The sequence below is a fragment of the Cyprinus carpio genome, chromosome A22, assembly GCF_018340385.1.
Source record: "Cyprinus carpio isolate SPL01 chromosome A22, ASM1834038v1, whole genome shotgun sequence".
Lineage (NCBI taxonomy): Eukaryota > Metazoa > Chordata > Actinopteri > Cypriniformes > Cyprinidae > Cyprinus > Cyprinus carpio.
The window spans coordinates 21,222,802-21,249,407 of record NC_056593.1 but is presented as its reverse complement, the minus strand read 5'-3'; the positions used below and the strand labels follow the sequence as shown (position 1 = coordinate 21,249,407).

Sequence of the window (26,606 nt, the reverse complement as noted above, 5' to 3'; positions counted from 1 at the left end):
TTATGGCAAAGACAGAACAAATGACCTTTATCATGAAGGAAGAAAATAAGCTCCCTGGATAAAGATGGGGATCTTCAGTCTGCAAGACTGCAAGTGCACTCTGTTCCATTTACCTTATCTGTGTCAATTCCTCTGGACATGGACCATGTAGAGACGATATAGTCCATGACCCTCTCGCTGAGGCCCTTGGGAACCTGGTATAGCTTCAGGAAGTCTCTCACGCTGTTTAACATCTCGTGGTAGCGGTTGGTGTTGGCGTACATTTGCTGGAAGATGGTGGTTACGTTACCAAAGATGGTGGCATAAAGGAGAGCTAAAAGAAAGATACACAAAACTTCTTGAGCTAAAGTACACTCCAGAATACTTTTAAATGGAGCACTTACTGAAATACTGCACTTTAAGAATATAAGTGTGAACTGAATGAAATTTAACTGAATGTAAATTGCTATTAAATGAAAATGTGTCATATTTTAATTTCATGTTAAATGAACTTCAGAGAAGTTAAGTTATCCTTTTTTATGTAATTTCATAATTACTTCAGTTGTCTTTGAAATATGCTGAATACTGACAAGCATTTTGGAAAATTAAAGTTTAATGTCATTTCTGTTGAAACTGTATGTGATGTATTTGACTGTATGTGATGTATTTAAATGTATTTGTAATTACACAATTAGAATGATGTGATGTTGCAGTTCAGTACATTTAAACATCTAGTATATCTAATTTTAGTACATTTTATTAAACATAATACATAAAATAGATTATTGTTATGTTATGTAACACACTTCAGTTAAAATTATAATCAAGCACAGGTAAAATATTTGATTATAATTTTAACCGTAGAGTGTTAACTGTTATTACAGTACATTTACAATTATTATATTTTAAATGTATAAATCGCAACTTCATCAATGTGTAACTTCAAATTCAAACAGTAGGTCATATACATGTTTCAAAGAAATGACAATAAAGTAAATTTTAGTTTTAGACCATAAATACTTGTCAGTAGCAGGCAAAAGCAGTAACACTTTAAACATTTTTCAAAGACAATAGAATTAAATTTATTTATTTATATTTAATTATTTATAATGATGTACTGAAGTGCTATACTTAAGTGGGTACAAAACACTCTAAAGTTCGGGTAATTGCACTTAATTTCATTTCATAAATTAACCTATAAAACTACAACCTATTAAATAATGTATACAATATAAACCGTATATATATATATATATATGTATATATATATATATATATCTAAAATGAAACTGGGGCGGGGGCGGGGAGGGATGGGGGGGGGGGGGTCCAATAGTGCATTTCCTTGCACTACTTGTGTGACATCTGTGAATGTCTCTTAATGGAGAACATCTCAAATCAGCCACCTAGGAGGATCCATTTAGGTTGTAATATTGTAATATTGTAGAGTGATCCTACAGGTCCTGGTCAAGGACGGAGAAAGAAACCGGACACTTGCTTGCTCTGCAACCAACTGAACCTCTGACCTTAAGGATCTCAGCTGCTATGCCCCAAAGCTGCTGATGTCTCTTTCAGGTCCATTAGTATGTCATATAGGCCACAATATCGATCACAGTCCTGAAGCTGCTCTAAAGTGTTATCCCAGGTGAAGCTGAAACACTTAACTTCCTCAGCATGTCTGCATGCGTGAACAATTTCTCAAATGAAACAATGCAGTTGTGCAGCTTTTAATATAAAAGGTTTAAAAACAAAAATAAAATCAATTTAATTACATTCAGAGTGAATCACCCAGCATTACGCAGCATTGCACCACAATAAATACAGTGCAGTTATTCAGTTGTTGTTGTTGTTGTTGTTGTTTCTGTGTAGCCTGCAACACCTCACAGACTCTACAGGGCTTAATGGCCATGACACACCATTCTTGAATATCGTCACTGCAGCCAAACACAATTTTTGAGTCCTCTCACCTCACTCCATCAGCTAAATTACAGCCCTGCTTTATATATAGATCAGTTATATTTCAGGCAATTGGCTCTCCAGTCAGCTCTTTTTGACTGGCCCGTCACCCTCTGTCGCCTCCTGAGGCCTCCCTGCTCACCAGAGGTGATATTAATCAATCCCAGCTCCACGTGTGCAGAATGTTAAAGATGATACGCATCTGGTGAAGTGAAATATCCCATGAGTTTTAAAGGCTGCGGATAGCTGATTTGATACTAGTTATGGGCATCTAAACTGTGCAATGGTAGAGATTTACACAGAGATATAAGTATTTGATATTAAGTTTTTGCACTATATTATTGTACTTTATTTTGTATGCAGCCTAGCTGCATATTTGCATTGCTGTCAGTGAAAAAGACTGCTGTGCCATTACATATGACAGCGGCACGGTGTAACATAATGTAAAAATACAAAGTCAAAATGAGTTTTATTAAGTTATTATTGAGGGGTTTTGTTAGACACATCTGCCAAGAAATGTCACAACTTGCCATTATAACCTTGCATGTCGCTTGGATTGCTGTCCTATTAGAATAACAAAAGATGATACAATTTGTCTAAAATGGACCCTTCCGAAAACACTCCTCCAGAGCCACAACTTCTGCTTTGTAAACTTCAGATTTAATAGTTGTGTCATGTGTATGTTAAATAATTCCAGTCATTCACAATTAGCACTTTCTTTACAGATATTGGTGGCCCCTGGAATCATCCTCAATAATGGCAGTAATTTTGTTACTATAACATGCTCATTGTATTTTTATTACTTTATGCTCCACCAAATAAACTGTCTGTCCAAACTGAATCTGAAAATGTAGCATGATGTGACAATCTCATCTGATCATTTCATGCCTGATATAACCTACGTTTATATGGAGCAGTATTTTGGACCAATGCCTGGGGCACTACACTTTTCATTCCACTGACTTCCATTCTTATGTATGTGATTGCGGGAGACAGGAAACAGGAAACACAAGCTTATTTGAATTTTGCTGTGTTACAGAGTTCAAGTTTGGTGAATTTGTATGTGAAGATGTGTGGTCAGTAGAAGATTATTGTGACTTGGCTCCATTAAAATAATGCAAACTTTAAATCTGCAGTATTGCAGTACAGTAAGAATATTACATATATTTACATTTTGGAAGTATTATATGTAAAATTCTTGTTTCCGTAGTGTCTCACATGCTCAAAGTGTGACCGCAGCTTTACACTGCAGTCACACCTGCCTGGTGTCCTCACAGCATATAACCTTGTCAGTGGTTATTTCTAGAAATGTTTTGTATAGTGTGTGGACACTGATCACTCATCATGTAGACTGCAGAGAGGAAAGCCTGTCACTGGGACAAAAGCAAGTGTTCATCACAGCCAGAGACTGTAAACTGCATTCAGTCTAAAAGAGAACCCACTAATACACCTGTGATGACAGCATTCATTTATAACACAGGACAGCTGAACATCATGATTAGTAAAAGCCTGAACAAATGCAGAAATATGTGGTAAATAGTAATTAATTCATTTTTCAAACTTTTACTTCACTACATTCCAAAGCATAATATCATACTTTTACTCCAATACATTTCATAAATCCTAGCCAATCATTCCTTGTTATTTTGAACTAAAGAAATTGCCACCCCTTCTGAGATGCCAATAGCAATATCCAATATGTGAACAAGCTGATTCTTTCCAATGAACCTACTGGACTGGTTCACAGATCAGAGTAAACGATTCATTTCCGAATCAGACTGAAGCTGTTCTTGAATCAGCAACTCACTGAATGATCCGTTCAGCATGAGGGATTCAGATTAGATTGGATTAGATTGGGGAGCTTTCTTAAAGATTATATTGTGAAGAATATTTTGACAGTTTTTGTCCATGATGAAAGTCTAAAACCACACTGGACCACCACACTGACAATCAATGTATGGTTGTCATTCTTTTTCTTTTTTTTTCTTATTTCTCATTTATTTGGAAAACACACATGATCACTTTCTACTACATGAGGACTGTTTTACCACATACTGTATTTTTCTTCCCAATGTGGAAAAGAAAATCAGTCATGAGGTAAAACCAGAGCTGGCTAGAAGATGAAAATTAAAGCTGTAATCTGTTTGACTGAAAAAAAAGGAACTGAGATTTTTCTGGTTGAACAGAGATCACTTCAAACGTCCACTTACTATATATTTTAATAATACATCTGTTGCAAAATCAGAAAACCTCCTTGCAATTATACAGTCTCTGATTGTTCATTTTAACACAATGTGATTATTTTGGATAACCTTTCCATTTGCATTTACTGTACCAATACAACAGAAACATCCCAGGTTGGTGGTTTTCATGGAAACGCAGAACCTTCCCAAAATAATTATTGTGTTATATATTGTTTAAAGGCATGACACGTTTCCAGCCCTACACATTCATTTCTGTGGTCTCCAACACAACTATTTTGTATGTCACAGAACTTGGAAAGTGTTTGTATTTATTAGTTATTTGTTAAATATTTGCCAAGTTATTTGTTAAAATTGAATCTATGAACAAATGTGAGGTTTTAAGGAGAATTCTTTATTTTTGTTTGATTTAAGCTGATTCTTTTCAGTGAACCTGTTGAATCACTTTGTAAATCAGAGAATGAATAATTTGTGAATTTTATAAACAGCTCGCTGTTTTACAGCAGACTTATAAATAACTGACAGTTATGAGCAACATACGATTTTCATTTACAATAATTCATACTAATATTTGCCATCCATAACATTTTCAGTTGTGATCAGATAGGATCTCTGGGTTTTTGGCACATTTTGAGTCATGAACAATACAGTGAAGTCTTAACAGGAGACATCAAAAGTACTTTAAAACACAGAAACAATTGGGTTGTATAAGAGAGAATTCTGCAGCGAATTCAAATGATGTTCCACATTTAAAATAGAAATGGCAGTGCATAAAAAAAAAAAAAAAACTTTGATGAGAGACTGCAGGTTTGCAGTAGCACAATTGCAACTGCTAACAAAGTTTAGTTGCACAGACCCCCCCCCCCCCCCAACACCAAAAAAAGGTCTCAAAATGCGACTATTAAGTCACAGTTTGGATTCAACATCTTTAAAGTTAATGTCTCTTTTTGCAAACCCAGGCTCGTGCTTGTGGCAGCGTTTCTGCAACCCTGATATCATGTACCTTACATTTCAAAGTGAAATGTCCTGTGAGTGGTCGATTCAACACACCACATTTTTATCACGTTAGTACAGGCATGCATTGCTGCATATTTATTATGTTGTTTTAGGACTGTATTGCCGCAGTTCAGAATTCAAATGCATGGTGAATGTCGCTAAAAAGGTTAACGCTCTATAGTGTTGGAAAATAACATTCCCCCTACACCAAACTCAACCCTAAACGACTGTGCTGTTTTAACTTCCTTCTACTTGGGTTTGAGCTGTTTTGTTGAGCTGCAGTTTCACAGGATTTGTACCAGAGCACTTCACCGACCAAACCTACTTCTTTAGAAAACCCAAACATGTGAAGCTGTACCTGTGATGCTAATGTTCAAAAGCATCAGTTTTCAAATCTTGCAGCATTTTAAAATTGTTTTGAAGACATTACATAATATCATGCAAGGAACTTTAGTAGGAATATTAATATTAACAGCCTCTACACAGATGAGATGCTCTCTCGTACAAAACAAGCTGTTGACAAGCTGTACGAGACTCTATAGAGATATAACCACAGTCAGACACAAAAGTTTGTTCCTCATTTGGTTACATCATTACAGGCACTGTACTTTGCTGTACAGAAGCTTGTTTGCTATTTTTTGTAGTGTACCTCTGGATATTCCTGTCCACAATGAAATATTACTTGTCTTGCTCCTTATATAGTCATATATGAAACAATCAAATAACTCCTTATTGGTTACGATTGTTTGGTAGCACACAACATTCTCTTTTTTTTTCCTTTCAGATTGATCAGACAAATTTGTTTCTGAAAGTCACAAAAAAAAAAAAAAAAAAAAAAAAAAATCAATGAACTGCATCTTTTTCATGCTCTAAAACATTTTGAGTGCATATTTAAACAAACCCTAAACCATTAATGACACCCCCCCACACACACTCTCAAAGGGCTTTGTTAATGAAATAATCATCACTTTGATGGTTTCTATGTTCTCACTGAAGTGTTACAAGCTTCCAATGAGCATCCAGCATCCAATATCTTGATTGTAAGTGTACACATCATGATAATTAGTTTTACTGTTTTAATTAATTTAATTCTCGTTGACCTTGACACACTCATGAAGGTCTCCAGGGGTCTATGAATAAAGTCAGACTACTACAAATCTATATTTTGTATTTTGTGAATAAATAATACACAAATACACATGAGACAGAAGCATAGCCTGGTAGTGTGTGTGTGTGAGAGAGAGAGAGAGATGATATTTATATATTCGGACAAAGCTTTCAACAAAACATTGTACATTTTTCAAGGAATAACTCATGATTCTCCGGATTCACAAATAAATAAAAACTGGAAACTTCTACTTGAGCTCTGTCTGTATCTTGTCAATGACAGGGTGAGACGGGATTCTCTAGGAAGATACACCTACAGTTCATTTCATGGTTGCTCAACAGTTGATTATATGATCACAGATCTAGATTTATTCTTTCAAAGCATTCACGGTCAAACCACTAACACCCCTATCAGATCACAGTCAAATAACTGTGTCTTTAAAAAGGAAAGAAAATACTAACATACATCCACAACCCAGTAGGCCATATAATATAAAAAAAAAAAAAAAAAAAGACAGATGGGTACGAAACAGCACAAAAAAATCATAACTCAAATAAAAAACACCATAAAAATTTTACATATTAAAAACTTCTATAGAAAACAAAAAAAATATTTGATTATTTGGCAACAATATCAAATCTTAAAACCACTAAGTTTTTTTTTTTTTTTTTTTTTTTTTTTTTTTGGGGCAAGGGGGGGGGGGGGATATTTTTTTATTTTTTTTTTTTTTTTTTTCTTTTTTTTTTTTTTTTTTTTTTTTTTTTTTTTTTTTTTTTTAGTTTTTTTTTTTTTTTTTTTTTTTTTTTTTTTTTTTTTTTTTTTTTTTTATTTTTTTTTTTTTTTTTTTTTTTGTGCTTTTTTGTTTTATTTTTTTGGCTGTAACCTAAAACCACAAAGAAACTCCCCCCCATTTTTTTTTCATATTTGATGTATTTGGCATTTCTCTCGGCTTTTTTGTTTTTTTCCCTTTATTCTTTTCTTCCTCAAAATGATTTTCTTCCTTTTCTCTCGGTGTAAATCTGGCTGTAAATTATTTGGCAACAATATAAAATCTTAAAACCACTAAGAAAACTCATAAATATTTTTTGTAAAAGAATAAAGAAAAAGAGCTGACGTTAATTCATTATTATAAAGAGCTTAAAAAAAAAAAAAAAAAAAAATGATATATATATATATATATATATATATATATATATAATACACTCAGAAAGAAGAAAGAACAGTACATCCAAAACCAGCTAAAAACAACTGAACAATCTGTCCAGGTTCTGCAACAAGCTCGCAACAAGAAGGCCAGTCACTGTTGTTATAGCACTACCCACTCAGTGAGATAGGATAACACTGGGAAAACGTACCTGTGGGCTGTTCTGAGGTCCTGAAGCTTTGTGTCTGGTCCACATACAATCTGAATCAGCTCAACTGATTGCAAAGGCTCAAATGGGACCCGCTTTAGTGCTTCGAGCACCAGAGACAGGTCCCAAGAAGGTATAGAAGGAGGTCAAGGAGGATTCAACCTTCTCGCCCCCCTTAAGAAACCTGATGACCAGGTCAAGCTACCCCACCGTTCTCCCTTCCACGGGGTCATGGTTAGCAGAAATAGCAGCGACATAAACTTTAAGCATGGAGAGAGACAGCCTCCATCTTGGGTACAATGAAGTAGGCACTGTAAAACCCTTCATATAAAAAAAGTAAGGTGACATACAGCCAAGTATGATGACCCATACTCAGAATTCGTGCTCTGCATTTAACCCATCCAAAGTGCACAGACAGCAGTGCGCGAGCGCACACACGCACACACACACAGGGCAGCTATTTATGCTGCAGTGCCTGGGGCGCAGTTGGGGGTTCAGTGCCTTGCTCAAGGGCACCTCAGTCGTGGTATTGCCGGCCCGAGATTTGAACCCACAACCTTAGGGTTAGTAGTCAAACTCTAACCGTTAGGCCACGACTTCCCTATATCAGCTGGAGGGACCAAGAACCAGAGCAGGCCAGCCGAGAAACCAGTCATCCAACCTCGACGCAGTGGACGTTTCCACTCGAGCCCTACCCACTCTGTGGCCCAGGAAAGCACAGCCATCCGGAGGGTGGCAGCACAGCCGAATCTTCCTCTCCAAAGAGCTCCAACTGCAGCGATCGACATTCGATCATCTGGAGGGGCCCCAAAGGATATGGCTGGTACACTCCTTGTAGAGGGCCCAGCACATTCCTGAGAGAGCTCGACTGGCTGCAAAGTGGTAGAGGAGTGGCAGTCCCTGGGAAGTTGGTTCATCGGAGTGGATGCCACCACTGTGATCCTCAAACTGCCCGAGCTACTGCCTGAAGTAGTCCTCCCCTGACTTCTGTCAGGAAGAGAACTAGATCACGGCAGAGGCACCGGAACTCCACCCCATTTGAGATAATGGAGCTTGGTCCGCAACTCCATCTTTGGACCATCACCCGGTGACAGGTAACGACTACATCCAGAAACACATGGGTGAAATACCGTCTTTAAAAGATCCATCTTTAAAAAGACATTCACCCGTGAATGCTCTTTTAGGAGTGCTCTTTTAGTTGTACTGAAGCACACAGTGGAGATGGCCGCTGCAACACTACAGGGGGTAGTGCAGCCTGTAGTTTGCACCCACTCAACGAAGGTCGACCAACCCGCTGTAGTGCCGTACCACTCACACAGAAAAGCTCCTTTGAGTGCACTGACTCATTCTTTCAACGAAGGCTTGGCAGGGGCAGAACGATAACCCCACTTTGCTCCGAAGCGAAAAGCTGAGTATGCAGTGCATCTGCTGTCTATTTATACTCGCGCTGTGATCAGCAGCAGCTGGATGCAATCATCACATGCCAATATGCATTGGCTCGATTAGTTTACACTCAAAGTAGATTGGTCTCTCTAGCGAGATTCACAGTTCGTCGAAAGTGACTGACTGAAAGGGAACAAGAACAGATATACGAAAAATTAAACCATATAGATTACATAACTGGTGAATACCAAAATCCACTAGATTACCCAATCACAGAAAAAGAGCTGATGGATAAAATACAGGCCCTGACAACAAAAAAAGGCAAGTGGACCAGATGGCATCCTAAATGAAATGCTTAAAAATACAAATCACAAATTGGCCAAAATGAAACCGTTCAACTTCGTTCTAAGTGTTGGTCATTTGCCTGACATATGGAACAAAGGACTCATAACGCTCATTTTCAAGAGTGGAGACAAATCAGACACAAACAATTACAGAGGCATCTGTGTAAGCAGTAATCTGGGGAAGCTGTTCTGCAATATCATCAACGCAAGACCTATGCACTTCCTCACAGAGCACAGTGTCTTAAGCAAAAGTCAGCTTCGATTGTTACCAAATTATAGAACAACAGACCCTTCACACCCTGATCGACAAATACATTAACCAAGAACAAGTCAAAACTTCTAGAATTATTATCTAGAAGTATTGGAGGTAAAACATACAATAATATAAAAACAATGTATTCAAACAATCAATGTGCAATTAAGACTTGGAAATAAACAAACAGAATTCTCCACTCCAGTACAGGGTATGAGGCAGGGCTGTCCAGTGTCACCAACTCTCTTCAATATTTATATTAATAAATTGGTGAAACTCCTAGAACAATCAGCAGCACCCAGCCTCACACTATATGACTCCAGCATAAAGTTCTTGCTTTTTGCAGATGATCTGGTCCTGCTGGTAAGCTAAATTTAGCTGTAAATGAACTGAAATAGAAAGCAAGAAGCGCTTTCTATGCCATTAAAAAAAATTATCCAAATTGAAATATCAATCAGAATCTGGCTCAAAATATTCCAATCAGTCATAGAACCTATTGCATTATATGGCAGTGAAGTGTGGGGTCCTCTCCTAACTCACAAATTGTAAAAATGGGACAAAAATTCGACTGAAGCCCTGCATGCTGAGTTCTGTAAGAGTCTCCTCAGGGTACAGAGGAACACACAGAACAACGCATGCAGGGCAGAATTAGGCCAATACCCTGTACTAATGTGCTTTGAGGAAAGAGCCATCAAATTTTGGAAACACCTAAACATGAGTGACCCCAACTCCATTTTACCATTTTAAAGCCCTTAAAAGCCATGAAATGAACACTGAAAACAGTCCCCTGATTCAGATGGTTCTGAGGCTGCAAAAACAAACTAACATGACTAACAACAGCTATCTAACTTATTGAAAATTAAGAAGACAAATAACGAGGTACAGACTGAGCAATCATACTCTGACTATAGAGAGGCAGATATCGACAGCACTGGCTGCCCAAAGACAGCCGCATCTGTCCATACTGTAACCATAGAGCAACAATTCCTCACCTGCTGCCCTAACTATGAAGAAATTAGAAAGAAATTTCATCCAAAATTCTTCGAAATGTTAAATTATAAAACACAACTTCAATATTTATTAGGGGAAAAAAGAGATTGTATCCTTCTAGCAGCAATATACACAAATCACTGATTTTTTGACTCCTCCCTCTTTTGCCTTATATAGAATACTAAAATGTTGATTTGTTCTACTTCTTAAATTAATAAGCATGTTTGTTTGATTTTTATATCAGTTATAGATTTAATGTAAACACTATGCTGTGACAATACATTGTAACAATGGTCATGCCAATAAAGTGCAAATTCAGACACATTCTTGCAATGGCCCTGCTCCCATTTACAGACAGACTGTTCCATCGTTTACACACAGCAGCACAGAAAAACACTGATCACTGCTATTTATTTACATTTCATTCCATAATCTATCTATAGAGAGAGAGAAAAAGAGAGAGCTTAGCATAAAGAAAATTAAGCCTAAATGAATTTCCCCTTCAAATTCTCATCAGGCTTCATTTTCTGGAATCTAATAGCATCTCCTCCCTGTGCGTGTGTGTGGCTAAAGCGCTGTCATACTGACTGAATGAGTGCCTGCTGTGTTTCCTGTGCATCAGCAGGTTCACACTGTGATCTTCTGTCTTTCTGTCAGTCTCCCCCAACTTATATGACACTCCGCATCACCGTCACCCTCAGGCACCCATCACTCTAGCCTTGAACGGGGCAAACCCACAGAGACCCCACACAACTGTACTAACTGTGCCTGTACGCATTAGCACATTTAGGTTTTAAGTGGGTAAAATCCAGAAATAAAATATGTACTTACTTCAAGAATACGCTACAAGATGCAATACCAACAAGTTAGCAGATATTAAGCAGACAGTCTGTTAATACCCTAATGACTGCTGGCTGACATGTAGATGCAAAGTTACTAATATTCAACCAAATTTCTAAAGGGGACCATTCAAATAAATTGTTACCCGTACATGTAGTTAATTAGAATTATTTTGTAATTATTTTTTCCTAATGCTGGAGCATTAAAATAAAGTGTGACCTTGTATTTACTGTGGTAGTCACAGCATGACACAGATGCAGCCCAGTTGTATTTAATCTGGAAAACGGCTTTTCTGAGGCATTTCTAAATTCTGCCAGTGCAGGAAAGTAGAGCTTTCCCAGAACTAAGCAATTATGTAATTCATCATACTATTCTCCAGGCCACAGTCTGGACAGAATGTAATCTAGATCACAACAGGGCTCTATATAGAACTGATATTCCACTGAGAGTATGAGAACACACCTGCAGTCCAAAGCTTTACAACAAACACAGTGACCCTCAACATCTTTACAGGCTTTTTTCTGAACTATAATTGTTAGCCTACAGACTGGAATCTTTTTCTAATGTTTGCTGTTTGAGGAAAATGATCCCTACAGTAATGGATCTCTTAGTCTTCTGTGTTCTAAAATCCACAGTCATGCAGAGCTCAAGAAATCTGGATTTTACTCACAGCCAATCATCATCATGGCCACGGCGAAGATCTTCTCTCCATCCGTGGTGGGGGCGATGTTCCCAAAGCCGATACTGGTCAGGCTGGTCATGGTGAAGTATAATGACGTGATGTAGACTGAATCTTTGCTTGGACCCCCTTCCCACTTTCCTGTGCCACTGGCATTGAAGTGATAGGGTGTGCCGCCAGATTCTCCCAGAAGATACAGCCAGCTGTCCCTACGGACCATGTTGTTTGCTTCATCTATGACCTCATAGTCACCAATGCTGTACCAGATGCAGGCCAGCCAGTGGGCGGCCAGGCCGAACACACAAACCAGCAACATCAGCACCGCCGCACCGTATTCAATGTAATGATCCAGCTTACGGGCCACACGGCCGAGACGCAACAAACGCACCACCTTCAGAGAACTAAAGAGGCTGCTGATTCCCTGCAAGAAAGGAGAGAAGTGGTTAATGAACAATTTCTATTTAGAAGATCCATAGTGATTTACAATACAGGACTAGCCTGGGTGCCAGCCCGAACCCCGCCCACAACATTTTTGGACGGGAAGTTCGGTCTGGACTCGATCCATTGAGGAGTAATTATGCTCGGCTCCCAGAAGGCCGAGCCAATCAAATTGCCAGGGCGGGCTTTAATCGATGATGGACAGGCTATCTGCGGTTACGTAAGATAGGGCGTCTTGGAAGGTAGGCTCACGATCTCTTTTCTCTGAAGCCTCAGATGAACATGCTTCTTCAGCCTTGTCTCTTTCGTCGTCTTTCCATTTTTTAAAAGTTAATCAAGTCGCGTTGCAACCGTGTAATAAAGTTGAGACAGGGCCGACAAATGCGATAAGATTTATTTTCATTATTGTCGAGATATAATCCTAAACAGACAAACTTATTCGTATATACATGCACCTTTTGTGTGTTTCTCTCAAAAATGTTATTCGTGCTTGTAAGTACTCCCGCGAATTCTTTAATTCTTTTTACAACAGCGGCAAAGATCATTTACACTCATTACTTTCCTACTTCTTCCAGTTCCAGCGTGCGTGCGTGCAATTGAACTCTGTTGACAACTATGCGTTGCTCAACATACGTCACTTACTGCGTTGCTCTGATTGGTTGTAGGTCTATCCAATTGAGTGCAGAGTTTTTTTTTTTTTTTACTGGTTCGGTTTAAGACACGCCCCATAATTCAAGTGCAATGGAGCAGTATCAGACTCACATTCTGCCTAGAATATGAGTATGACGAAGTCAGGCTAATACAGGACACTTATTATAGCCAGTCCTTAAATGGTCTCATGCCTTCTACCGACTGTGCAATTTTAGTAATCTTATAAGATCAATATCTAATTTCATGTTGCATTTTTATCAGCTAGTCAGTCCATGTAGTTTGTTACATTGTCATGTCATGTTGACATGTCAACTTCTTTTACTCTGAACCTAAATTTTAATTTTCATTAGCCTCATTACCATGCAGAAGCACCTTAACCCTTTATCACAGTGGCTGGGCTTTAACTGTGTTCTGCCAGCAGCATTAGCAAAGAAAGCATGGATAACTGATGTTGATGTGCCCAGCACAGGCGTCCTCTGCTGCTGCTGTGGGAAACAGGACCATGTGTGTGTGTGTGTGAGAGAGAGAGAGCTCTGTAATTTCCTGCTCTGACACTCCTGCTCCACTGCAGGCTCTGCTACTGCAGCCTGACAGCTATGTAGAGCCCCAGAAAAACTATGGCTTTGAGAGTGAACTTCCTACTGAGGGATTAAATGAACAAGTCTGCGCTAAAACCAAGACCAAGGACAGGTTGTGTGTGGTACTGTGCTTAAATTTAACATGAAATTGAAAGTGACCCAGTTAATTTTTTTTACTACCAGTTCCTGCTCTTAGTGATACATCTATGCACATTATTTTAAAGACAGAAAGAAAGAAAAGTCTTTGTAATTTTCTACACAGAAAAATTCCCAGAGTTAAATCAACTCTGCTCAGAACATTTGGTCCCACTCTAAATAGAGTTAAAGTAACACTGAAGCAGAGTTAAAATTAATGAGATAATTAAGTGATTAATTATGATGATTGAGCATTAATGACAAACACCTGCTGTTAACAAACAATCACTGAAGGAAAGAGAAACACAAGAACTACAACTGACTTCAGCTACAGCCTTAGGCCTGGGACAAACTAGACGATTTTCATGATCTTAACTGAAAACCAGTCAGTATCTGGTGTGACCACCATTTGCCTTACGCAGTGCAACACATCTCCTTCACATAGAGTTGATCAGATTGTTGATTGTGGCCTGTGGGATGTTGGTCCACTCCTCTTCAATGGCTGTGCTAAGTTGCTGGATATTGGCAGGAACTGGAACACGCGGTCACACACGCCGATCCAGAGCATCCCAAACATGCTCAATGGGTAACATGTCCAGTGAGTATGCTGGCCATGCAAGAACTGGGATGTTTTCAGCTTCCAGGACATTGACATTAGCAAACCGCTCACCCACATGACTCCATGCACGCTGTCTGCCATCTGCCCTGTACAGTGAAAACCGGGATTCATCTGTGAAGAGAACACCTCTCCAAAGTGCCAGACGCCATCGAATGTGAGCATTTTCCCACTTAAGTTGGTTATGATGACGAACTGCAGTCAAGTCGAGTCCCCGATGAGGACGACAAGCATGCTGATGAGCTTCCCTGAGACGGTTTCTGACAGTTTGTGCAGAAATTATTTGGTTATGCAAACCGATTGTTGCAGGTGGCTGGTCTCAGACGATCTTAGAGGTGAAGATGCTGGATGTGGAGGTCCTGGGCTGGTGAGGTTACACGTGGTCTGTGGTTGTGAGGCCGGTTGGATGTACTGCCAAATTCTCTGAAACGCCTTTGGAGACAGATTATGGTAGAGAAATGAACATTCATTTCACGGGCAACAGCTCTGGTGGACATTACTGCAGTCAGCATGCCAATTGCATGCTCCCTCAAAACTTGCGACATCTGTGTGTGATAAAACTGCACATTTTAGAGTGGCCTTTTATTGTGGCCAGCCTAAGGCACACCTGTGCAATAATCATGCTGTCTAATCAGCATCTTGATATGCCACACCTGAGGTAGATGGATTATCCCTGCAAGGGGGAGTGCTCACTAACACAGATTTAGACAGATTTGTAAACAATATTTGAGAAAAATAGGCCTTTTGTGCACATAGAAAAAGTCTTAGATCTTTGAGTTCAGATCATGAAAAATGGGGGCAAAAACAAAAGTGTTGCGTTTATAATTTTGTTCAGTGTAATTTGAATATTTTACTAGAGGCCCCACACATTGGGACAAGTTGTCCCACCCCAAGCTCACACCACTGGATTAGCCAATGATGGTACAGTATATCTGACTCAAAAATTGTAGGTTTAATGGCAGATAACAATAATTTAATAATGGTTACAGTAATAAAAGCAAATATCAATAAACATGCTTGCCAATGTGGTTTGTTCTTGAACATCAACCATACCAAAAAACAGCACACATTGATTTAAACGTGAAAGTTTGAAGAATAATGACTGAAATAGTATTTTAGTATAGTATTTTTTTCTTACAACTTCAAAAAATACAGTTCATGGTGTGTTGATCAAGGTATTTATGTGAATATTTATGTGAGTATTTTGAATGTGTTATACCCGGGATCCTCTGAGGTGTAAATGTATCAAGTAAGCTGTAAATATCACTGATAATATGTGTGCTATGTGGTAATTGTGTTCTTTTTTTTTTCTATAAAATGGTACTAGTATCAGTGACCATCACAATAATGTTAATAATGTAGTTTTAAAAAAATTATTTTGTCCTCAGAGTCTTTCTTGTAACTCTTCTCTCTCAGTCACACACCTGGCTGAAAGGCTCATTATGCTGGTCTTTGTCTTCTCAGGTGTGAATCACAGCATTATGCATGATAGTTGACGCCTTCTCGCATATACCTTTCCTACACAAAATGTGTCTTAAAAAATGTAAATCAATATATTGTTTTCTGTGAGCGAGTAATCAAGATGATTTTCACATAATTTTGAAGCAAAAACTCTAGGCTTCAAAATCTGTTCTCAAACATCTTGTGAACAAATGTTATCTAGGTGATTTATTGCCTTAACCACACATAAACGTCGCTTTCTCAAAAACACAATCATGTACATACATGCTGCTCACATATTATTGTAGCCCAGTTTGTGCTGATTACAGTGTTATTAGACTTTAGCCATTTATATTTTTATAAGCAACTGAAAAAAAAACACAAATATCAGGCCATGTCAAAACTTCTCTAGGCCCCCAAAACACCCTTAGTGTAGAGGGTTAAACTGCTCAATGTTACTTTTACAATGTCTTTATTTACTTTCTGAAGCTTGAAAAATTTGGTTATATGGACTGATGGGATCAACACAAATGATAAGAGATTATTCAAAACATCTTCATTTGTGTTCTGAAGATGATTCCTGTAACAAAATATTCATCCTCTCCATAATTTTTTTTTTCATTTTCCAATACTGTTCCAGATTTTAAAAATACAAACAAGTCCACCCTTTTTTCTCACTGAATATTTTGTTTCCCCCAAGAATATTTCTGATTAAGTAAGTAAAATATGTCCTAAAGATCTGTATTAAAGCTACTAGTTTGATATTTAATTCCTAAAATCCACTCAATGCGCCTTCTACAAAATTATTTATAGACTAGTAGACTATTCCACTATTTAAAAATGCAATGTGTAGCCGTTAAAATGTTTGGGGCACCTAGACATTTTACAATATACAGCTGTCAGTGTAAAACTGTCCTGTTCCAACATCCTAGTGTCTTTAAAGTGCTGTTTGTACAGAATGAACACAAACCACCCACAGTCACTCCTGAAAGAATCCTGAATCATGTGAGTCCCGAGATTATAGTAGTCTCTTTCCTTTTCCAGTATTCAGAGAATGTTAATGTCCATAGTTGAATTCCATCATTAATTATTCAACTACGTGGTTCCTATATGTGACATATTTCCACTGAAGGCTTCATACAGGAAACACACCCCATGGGGCAAATTTTTCAAAATATATTTAAAATATATGCTTAATATATGGTACAAACAGTGAGGCACAATTAAAATTCAAAATAGGAAATATATTTAGTTTCAATCTTCATTTACAAAAATATATGTCTAAATGTATTTCTGGGGCAAGAAAATGCATTTTCTTGGACTGAAATATACAGAGGTCAAAATATATATTTTAAATGCTTTTAAAAAATATACAAAAAAGGCCAAAAATATATTGGTATACATAAATATACATAAATATATTTACATAAATTTACATATTTACATAAATATATTTTAGCAAATAAATATTTTGCCATTTTTGTATATTTTTTAAAATATATTTTAAGTGTATAAATATATTTTCAAAAATACACAAAAAGTTGCCAAAAAATATATTAGTAGAAAATATATTTATGTAAATATATTTTGAAACATATTTTAGCAGATATTTGAAAATATATTGTTTTGCTGTATGAGACATGCTGTTGCTGTGGGCTTCTGTGCTGAATCACAATGCACGAGCCACTAATGAACATGACTTCTATGTGAAATTGCTTTTAAGTGGGGATAATAAGTCTAATAACTGTTGATTTTGGCCCACAGACTCTGTTTACATCAGTTCTGATGTCAATGGGCTTACATTTTAGCAATCACGTCTTCTCAGCTAGAAGTTTATATAGTTAAAGAAACAGCACATATGCACCTATTAATGTGAACGTGCAGATGCCTCCGTGGGGAGACTGAAATCCCATGTGTCGACTTTCAAAAGCTTTTCAATTACAAACCCACTAATAATTGACAACAAAGTTTTCACACAGCCTGCAGTGCAGCAGAAGCTGGAAGTAAAGCTATGCTTGAATGAGCTGGATGCAGCACAACACTGATAATGATGGCTGCTGGGACACAACAGCCATTAACAATGATGACTTCTGAGGGGCATGAAGTTATGAACCAATGGCAGATGGATGTTAGGAGGGTGTGTCTCCTGTGGCAAACCACAGCAATTTAAAGAATCTATGCATGATGTAGCAACATCACTCACAAAAAATCACTGCCAGCTTCATTCACAGATGTCCCAAGGGAAATACCTGACATGCTAGGATGAAATCAATCTTACTAAGCAGATTATTCTCACAGATATATTGCTGATAAATTTCTCAGTTTATATTCTATATATCAGTGCATTTGACAAAGTTGTTTATTATAGAGTTTGTAATATGTTGAGTTATTGGTTATATTTGAACAATGAATAGTTATATCTGTTGTTTTATTTATTTCAGAAACTCAAATACACTAACATGTGTATAGGGTCAAATCTTGTGCAATAAACGGTCAAACTTAATATGATGACTCCGACTCCCTGACAAGAGTTCTGCAGCTGTCAATAACTACTAACCAGCATTCAGTGGGGCAATCCCCAACATTGGTCCTTCAGAGCTGGATCTATTGACTACTGCAGTGATGTCATTAAAAGATCAAGCCACTTCTCACCCTCAAAATGAGATGTCAGACAGACCCTCACGGCATCGTCGCACACCCAGATGTCTGGAGGAGTATCTTCTCGACAGTTATGACTCTAAATCTTCCTGCCTTTTTATACCCCCCTCTGCAGCCATTTAATAAGTCACAGAATCAAACCGAATACTTTGTGCCTCACTGCCCTTTGCATGCTGCCCCCCAACCGAAGATTCCTGATTTTGTGAATGACAATGAAAGGGAATTTGCTAACTTAAAGTTAGCACTGGACAACCTTTTTGAATCTCATGCAGAGCTAGATGAGAAATACAAGTACCATATTTTGCTGGAGCACCTCAAATTGCCTGAGGCACAGATGATTGGCCAGTCTTGTCGCCATCATCTATACCCATATTCAGCAACTATGCAAGCACTTCAGTTGAAATATGGTCAACCACACCAACTGGCGCAGAGCAAAATAGCAGCAATCCTCATAGCCCCAGAGGTCAAACCAAATGATGCTCGCAGCTTCCAGAGTTTCGCTCTTCATGTCCACCTCTTAGTGAGTATGCTGTTGTCATTGGAGGGTCCCAGAGGGATGGAGTTGAACTGTTGTTCACATGTAGATTGCTTGCTCAGTAAGCTGCCCAAGTACTTAAGAGATGGCTTCATAGAGTTTCTCCAGCTGCAAGGGAAGCTCAACTCCCCAAGTATTAACCCGTACAATCTACAAGACTTTTCTGGATGACTCCAAGTCAAGGCTCAGCAACAGCGACTCTCCAGGAGGTTAGTGCTACATTACCAGTATGAAAGAGCTCCCAGCAGTTCAAAGGAGAAGAATGCAGCTAAACCGAAAAGCAAAAAGTACAACCTTGTATCATGGTGTATCACCCACAGAGTCTAAAGCATCCTCCAGTCCTAAGGTGTCTTGGAAAAGAACATCACCCAAAGTTATCTGCCTATTCTGTGGCAGCAAAGATCACTACATCACTTGATGCAGTAGTATCAGAGAGCAGCCTGTTGCTGAATTTTGCAAGTGGATTTCGGAGGAAAAGTGCTGCTGGAAAGGTGCTCGTTCCCATGAACCTGAGACCTGTAATCTAAAGAAACCCTGCAGTGACTGTGGTGGTATTCACCTTTAAGTGCTTCATGGTATGACCCAAAGTCATACAACTAACACATCATCAGCTAACTCTGAGAGCCGTATCTACCTCTTACCATCCATTGCATAAGGCAGAGTCCTTCTGAAGGTGGTACCAATGCTGCTACACCACAAATCTAAAACATTTGAGACTTATGCTATACTAGATGACGGAGCACAGCGCACCATCATCCTGCCCACAGCCGTCCAGCAGCTCCAGCTGAAAGGCGAACCTGAGACTCTAGCCCTTCATACCGTCCGATTGGACACTACTCACCTCAATGGCACAAAAATCTGAAATTTCTCCAAGAAATAACCCAGAGAAACACTATCAGGTATTGGGAGCATTTACAGCTTCTGGTCTTGATCTGGTAGAACAGACATATCCAGTTCAGGCTCTTTGGAGACGGTATGCACATCTAAGGAGAGTTCCACTACAGCCATTTCACAAAGTGCATCCACTTGTACTCATTGGTTTAGACCAAGTTCATCTCATTACTGCCAAAGAGCCTATTCGCCAAGGCACCAAAAGGGGTCCAGTAGCAGTCCATACAGTTCTCGGGTGGGCTCACCAAGGAGCAGTAATGTGAACCACAGGCCAGGCACCAGTACAGCAATGTATCTTTGTCTCCACTGCTCAAACAGATGATCTTCTCTACAGAAATGTGGAAAGGTTATGGCAACTGGACGTGTTGCCCTTTCGCAATGAGAAGCTGGTGGTCCGGTCCAGACAAGATAACGAGGCTATGCAGCTGCTTGAGTCTCAAACGCAGCAAGTCAGTGTACAGGGTGTACAACGTTATGCCACCCCACTTCTGTAGAACCCAGATGCACTTAAGCTCAAGGGACCTATGCAATCTGTTCTTGCAAACCTAAGGAGTACTGAAAGTAGACTCCAGAAAGACTCTGAGAATATCTCAATCTACTCAGGAGAGATTGCTAAACTCATTGAAGCAGATTATGTAGCCAAACTTAACCAAAGGGAAGCAGCCCAGGCAGAAGAATTATGGTACCTGCCCCACCATCTGGTGAGCCATAACAATAAGCCACGACTGGTTTTCAAATGTTTGTCAAATACCAGGGTCTATCTCTTAACAATCAACTTCTGCCTGGTCCTGCACTTGGACCATCACTGTTGGGCGTCCTGATAAGATTCAGACAGCATCATGTGGCTGTAAGTGCAGATATCAAGGACATGTTCCATCAGGTTCGTCTCCTACCAAAGGACAGACCCTTTCTCCGTTTCATTTGGAGAGACTTGCAGAGTGAGAACCCTCCAGATGTGTATGAATGGCAGGTTCTACCATTTGGTACAACAAGCAGTCCATGCTGTGCCATCTTCACTCTGCAACATCATTCTCATAATTCTGAAGCCAAATATTCAGGGTTACAAGAAATATAACACCAGAGCCTCTATGTGGACAGTTGTCTCGCAAGCTTTCCTACTGTTGCTGAATCCAAACAAACAGTGGATAAACTACACAGCACGTTAGCAAAAGGAGGATTTGACCTCAGACAGTGGGCTAGTAGTCACCCAGCCGTGGTCGCTCATCTTCCTGCTGAAGCCCGCTCCTCCGCCACAGAGCAGTGGTTAATCCAAACCCATGTTGACCCGATGGAGCCCACATTGGGGCTTCAGTGGAACTGTGCAACTGATAGCCTTGGCTATCATTACCGGCCCATTGCGCATGCAGCACTGACTATGAAAGCAGCCTACCAGGTGCTGGCATCTAAGTATGATCCATTGGGGTTCATACTACCATTTACCACTAGGGCTAAGGTAATCATCCAACAGTTGTGGGCAAAAAGGAGAGACTGGGATGACCCAGATCTATCGCCAACCCTTAAGGCGGCCTAGATAATTTAGGAGAGCAAGCTCGAACATCTCAGGGCAGTTTCCATTCCTTGCTGTTACTTAACAGCCTTCACAGCTACAGCAGAACAGAACATTTCCCTCCATGTGTTCTGCGTTGCCTCTGAAAAAAACGTATGGGGCAGTGGCATATTTTGAAGTTCAATCCGACACTGTCATTCACATTTCCTTCATAATGGCCAGATCGAGGGTTGCTCCAAAGAGGCAGCAGTCTATGCCTCATCTGGAGCTTTGTGCCGCCTTAGCTGGAGCACAGCTAGCCAAACTGGTGAGGAATGAGACAACTCTCTCCATCAGTCAGACAATCCTATCGACAGACTCCTTGACTGTGCTGGAGTGGATTCAGTCATACTCCTGTCTATATAAGGTGTTCGTCGGAACCCGAGTCTCTGAGATACAGGAGTTAACTGACCACAGATCATGGAGGTACGTGAATACACAGGACAACCCCGCTGACGACATAACACGAGGTAAATCACTCCACAGTCTGGCTGAGCCTAGTCGATGGAGTCAAGGACCTCCATTCTTGAAACAGAGCCAAGAGCACTGGCCTAAAAAACCTGAACTCACACAGTCAGAGGGAGTATCCGAATTAAAAGGGCTTCCAAGCTACTGCCTAATAGCAGTTGATACTGCCTCCAACCTCCCTGATCCTACCCAGTTCAAATCATGGTGTGAATAAGGGGAGGCAACTCGACAGGCCTGCCATGGGGCAGCCACATCAGATTATGCATCCAGTGAGCCTATAACTAGTAAAGAGGCAGCAGCTGTCCTGATAAGAGTATGCCAACTCCAGAGTTTTCCTGAAGTTGCTGCCCTCAAGGCACAGAAACCAGTTCCTGCACACAGCTGATTAGTCAGTCTTGTTCCAGAATGGGATTCACTGAAAAACATGATAAGAGTTGGAGGCCGATTAAGAAGGCTAGCAAACTCAGACCCAGAACAAATCCACCCCATTGTGCTGGACCCAAGACACGCAATAACAAAGCTCCTTATCAAAGAATTTGATGAGCATCTGTTACACCCAGGAGTAGAAAGAGTCTACGCTGAAATAAGGAGACAGTACTGGATTCTCAGAGGGCATCAGGCCATAAAGTACCATCAGCTTCACTGTCTGTCCTGTCAGCGATTGAGAGCTCAGCCAAAGGTTCCACAAATGGCAGATTTGCCACCAGAATGCCTCCGACTGCTCTGTCCACCTTTCCACTCAACTGGTGTTGACTGTCTTACAACTAAGGCAGTACACATTTAGCTCCTCAATTCAATGGACATAGATGCCTTCCTTCTTGCGCTCTGTCGGTTCATAGACAGAAGAGGTAAACCACTTGAGATCCGTTCGGATTGTGGCACCAACTTCCAGGGAGCTGACAGAGAATTACGGGAAGCTTTCAGTTTAAGTCCAGCTTTCGGACTATCAAATTAGCTTCATGTTTAATCCACCCAGTGCTCCACACTTTGGCGGGATATGGGAGCGTGAAGTCCGTTCCATAAAGAATGCTCTCCAGGTGGCTGTCGGAACCCAAGCTATCACAGAAGATGTTCTGTCCACAGTCCTAGTGGAAGTGGAAGGGATCCTCAATTCGAAATCTCTAGGATATGCCTCAACAGATGTTGCTGACATGGATCAGATTACTCCTAATATTCTCCTTATGGGGCGGCGGGATGCATCACTGCCTCAGGTGGCATACGCTCCAGGAGACATGGGGCGGCGGCGATGGGGGAACTGTCAGAATATGGTGGACCAGTTCTGGATACACTTCACTAGAAACTACTTGCTTACGATCCAGACCTGGCAGAAGTGGCATAAAGCTTCAAAGAACCTGGAAGTTGACTCTGTCATACTGATTGTGCATCCGCAACTCCCAAGAGCTCAGTGGCCCATAGGCAGAGTTCGAAAGACATTGCCCAGTAGTGATGGATGTGTGCGGACTGCGGAGAAGTTGTCATTGATGGTAAAGCTTACATCAGACCAGTTGCTCGCCTGATAGAGTTACCTGCTTTAGAAGGTGATACCAAAGACATTTAGAGAAATTCCTTTATTACCCCTTTAGCTACTCAAATATGGGGGTGGCTGTTGTGAATTCTTTCCTTTAAGTTTAAGAGTTGCTATCTGCGTGATGTTTCAGTAATGATTTGCGTAAATAACGTAGTGCAGTATTCACAGCATGTACGGTCGTAGCATAACTGCTTATTCACTAAGTTACTTCAGCACGGCAGTCACACCGCGTTCTTACACTCAGGTGCAGCGTTTATGTGCAAGAGAAAGTCCATGATAAAGTAAGTTACTTCAATGTATATTGTTAATAACCTAGATTATGACAGTGTACCACAATCATGTTTGTCATGATCCGGTCTCTAAACTTCTGTTCACTCATCACCAGAGGTCACCGCTCTTCACATGGACTTTCACACTACACTGACTGTTACACATCACCCTGGACTACATTTCCAATGCTCCATTGCTCTAATCACAAGCTCACATGAAACCAATCACACACAGCTGCTATCAATAAAACTCACTACATAAATCAGTCTCACACCACCATTCGGCGCCGAGTATTGTTTAGCATAGCTACCTTACCAAGCACTTCCTAGTTTCCTGTTTCCCAGTCTTGTTCCTTGCCTCGTTGCCTTGATCTTTTGCCTGTTTCTGGATTTTTCTCTATTGTCTTCCTGTTTGGACTCTGTTTGCCCCTGCCTGGACTATTGCTTGTGTACTCGGATTACCCCTCTTGTCAAGCCCTTTGGATATTGTTCGCCGATCGACGACCCATGCATGCTCTCTGAATACTCTTGTGTCTTGCCCTCAACATACCTGTTTGCCATTCTTTAACTCTGCTTGTGTTTGATTATGTTTCTAAATAAAAGCTTCCACATGGACCCGCACCCCTCACGTCTCGTTGGCTCCCACGTTACAGTGTTAACTTTGACAGTGTTTATGATGTTATTGATGTTTAGCGATCTTTCCGAGTGTAATTTGATCCTAGCTAGCTAGCATCTCAGCGTGCATTGTTCATGTTTACAACATTATTACATTTAAGTGTAACATTTTCATGGTAATAATACCTTTCAGCGACTATTATTACTAACTTCTGTATTAATGATACAGTCTCATTTCTATATATATCTTATATTTCATTGTTTTAGTAATCTTACTAAGCAATTTATTCTCACAAATATATTGCTGATACATTTCTCAGTTTATATTCTATATATTAGTGCATTTGACAAAGTTGTTTATTATAGAGTTTGTAATATGTTGAGTTATTGGTTATATTTGAACAATGAATATTTATATCTGTTGTTTTATTTATTTCAGAAACTACCTCAGATACACTAACGTGTGTATAGGGTCAAATCTTGTGCAATAAACGGTCAAACTTAAAATAGTTCTGCAGCGGTCAATAACTACTAACCAGCATTCAGTGGGGCAATCCCCAACAATGGGGCAATAGTTTTAGTGATGTCTTTGTACCCTATTTACCCCTAAAAGGTTTATATTAGTGCCTTGCTACTCAGGATACTAATATGTCAAGTCAAGTCAAATTTATTTGTAGTGCTTTTCACAATACATAGATTCAAAGCAGCTTTACAGAATGTCAAACTTATATGTCTTTAATGCCTTGGTGCTTTACAATAGAGCCAGTTATATATTACGATATATAACAATGATGTGAGTGATCCTCTGGATTTAGATCTAGTAAACATTGTATATAACTGTAGTATACGTTGTATTCAGCAGTTTAGTACAAGTGATGGGTGAAATGGGTGACTTGTCAGACTTCCAAAAAGGACAAATCATGGTAGCCCGTTTAACAGGAGCGTCTGTCTTCAGCTGTCTAATTGTGTGGTGTTTTAAGAACAGTTTTTAAGCATGGCAAGACTTCATTTGAGAAGAAGAATAGTTGGCAAAAACCTAAAGTCAGTGACAAAGACCATCAAACACTAAGGACTGTTTAAATGTTGGTGGGCTGAGTTCTAACCAAAAGTAATCGATATTCATAAAGTGTTGATAGAAATATGATTAATTCTCAAAAAGTGTAAAAATTCACAAGCCAGAGCGTTCAAAACTAATTAAAGCGTTTTAGACAGTGGTCATTTTTGTTCTAAGTGAGAGTTAACAATTCTCCAAAAGCATCAGTGAAGATAAAATCATTTGTCTTAAAAAATAGCCAGTTACCAAAAAGTTTAACATTTTTCAAATTTAAAACAACGTTAAGAAATACAGAATTTCGGCTTTCATTTCAGTTTTTAACATCAATGGTTAATGTCTCTGATTTCAGGTAGAATCCTATATTGTGATGCCGTTCCTTCCTTTAGTTGAAAATCACTGTACTATTTTGGTGTCACGATCTCTAGCTGGAGTGCCTGTGAGCTTCAGTAGAGGGCACTCCACTCAGGACTCACTCAGGACTCATTCAGAACTCCATTTCCCATCCTCCCTCATTCCTGGGACTGATTGCACACACACACCTGCATCTAATTACACACACACACACCTGCAGCTAATACACACAGGCATATAAGCTGCACAATCACTCTCAGTCTGGGGGAAGTCTTGTTTAGCCCCGTCTAGTGTTTCCATTTCCAGAGCCACTGCACTAGATGGCAGCCACAGTTGATCTCCCAGAGTCAAGTCTGATCCCCGTTGACTTCCCAGAGTCAAGTCAGGTCCCCGTTGATCTTCCAGAATCAAGGTCCAGTCAAGTCACTGCTGACCGTCCAGAGTCCGGTCAAGTCATCGCTGACCGTCCAGAGTCAGGTCAAGTCACTGACCGTCCAGAGTGTCAATTGAAACCACAGTTAAACTTTGTGAACAAAGTCAAGCCACAGTTGATCTTGGTGAACAAGGTCAGGTCACAGTTGATCTTCAAGAGCAAAGTCAGGTGACAGTTGATCTTCAAGAGCAAAGTCAGGTCACAGTTGATCATCCAGAGCCTCGTCTCAGCTGAACTTCCCGAGCCTCGTCACGGCTCAGCTGAACTTCCAGAGCCTCGTCTCGTCACAGCTGATCATCCAGAGCCTTGCCTCATCCTGTCT

At 39.7% G+C, this 26,606-nt stretch overlaps 1 protein-coding gene across 1 annotated transcript in view; it reads right to left on the bottom strand.

Annotated features, from left to right (window-relative positions):
- LOC109083358 (potassium voltage-gated channel subfamily H member 1-like) overlaps positions 1-26,606 on the bottom strand; it is a 52,548-nt gene that overhangs the window by 18,882 nt on the left and 7,060 nt on the right. The window contains exons 7-8 of the mRNA XM_042712226.1: positions 12,070-12,499; positions 114-313 (exon numbers count right to left, since the gene is read on the bottom strand). Of these exons, the coding sequence (XP_042568160.1) occupies positions 114-313; positions 12,070-12,499 (630 nt within the window). The remainder of the gene's footprint in view (positions 1-113; positions 314-12,069; positions 12,500-26,606) is intronic.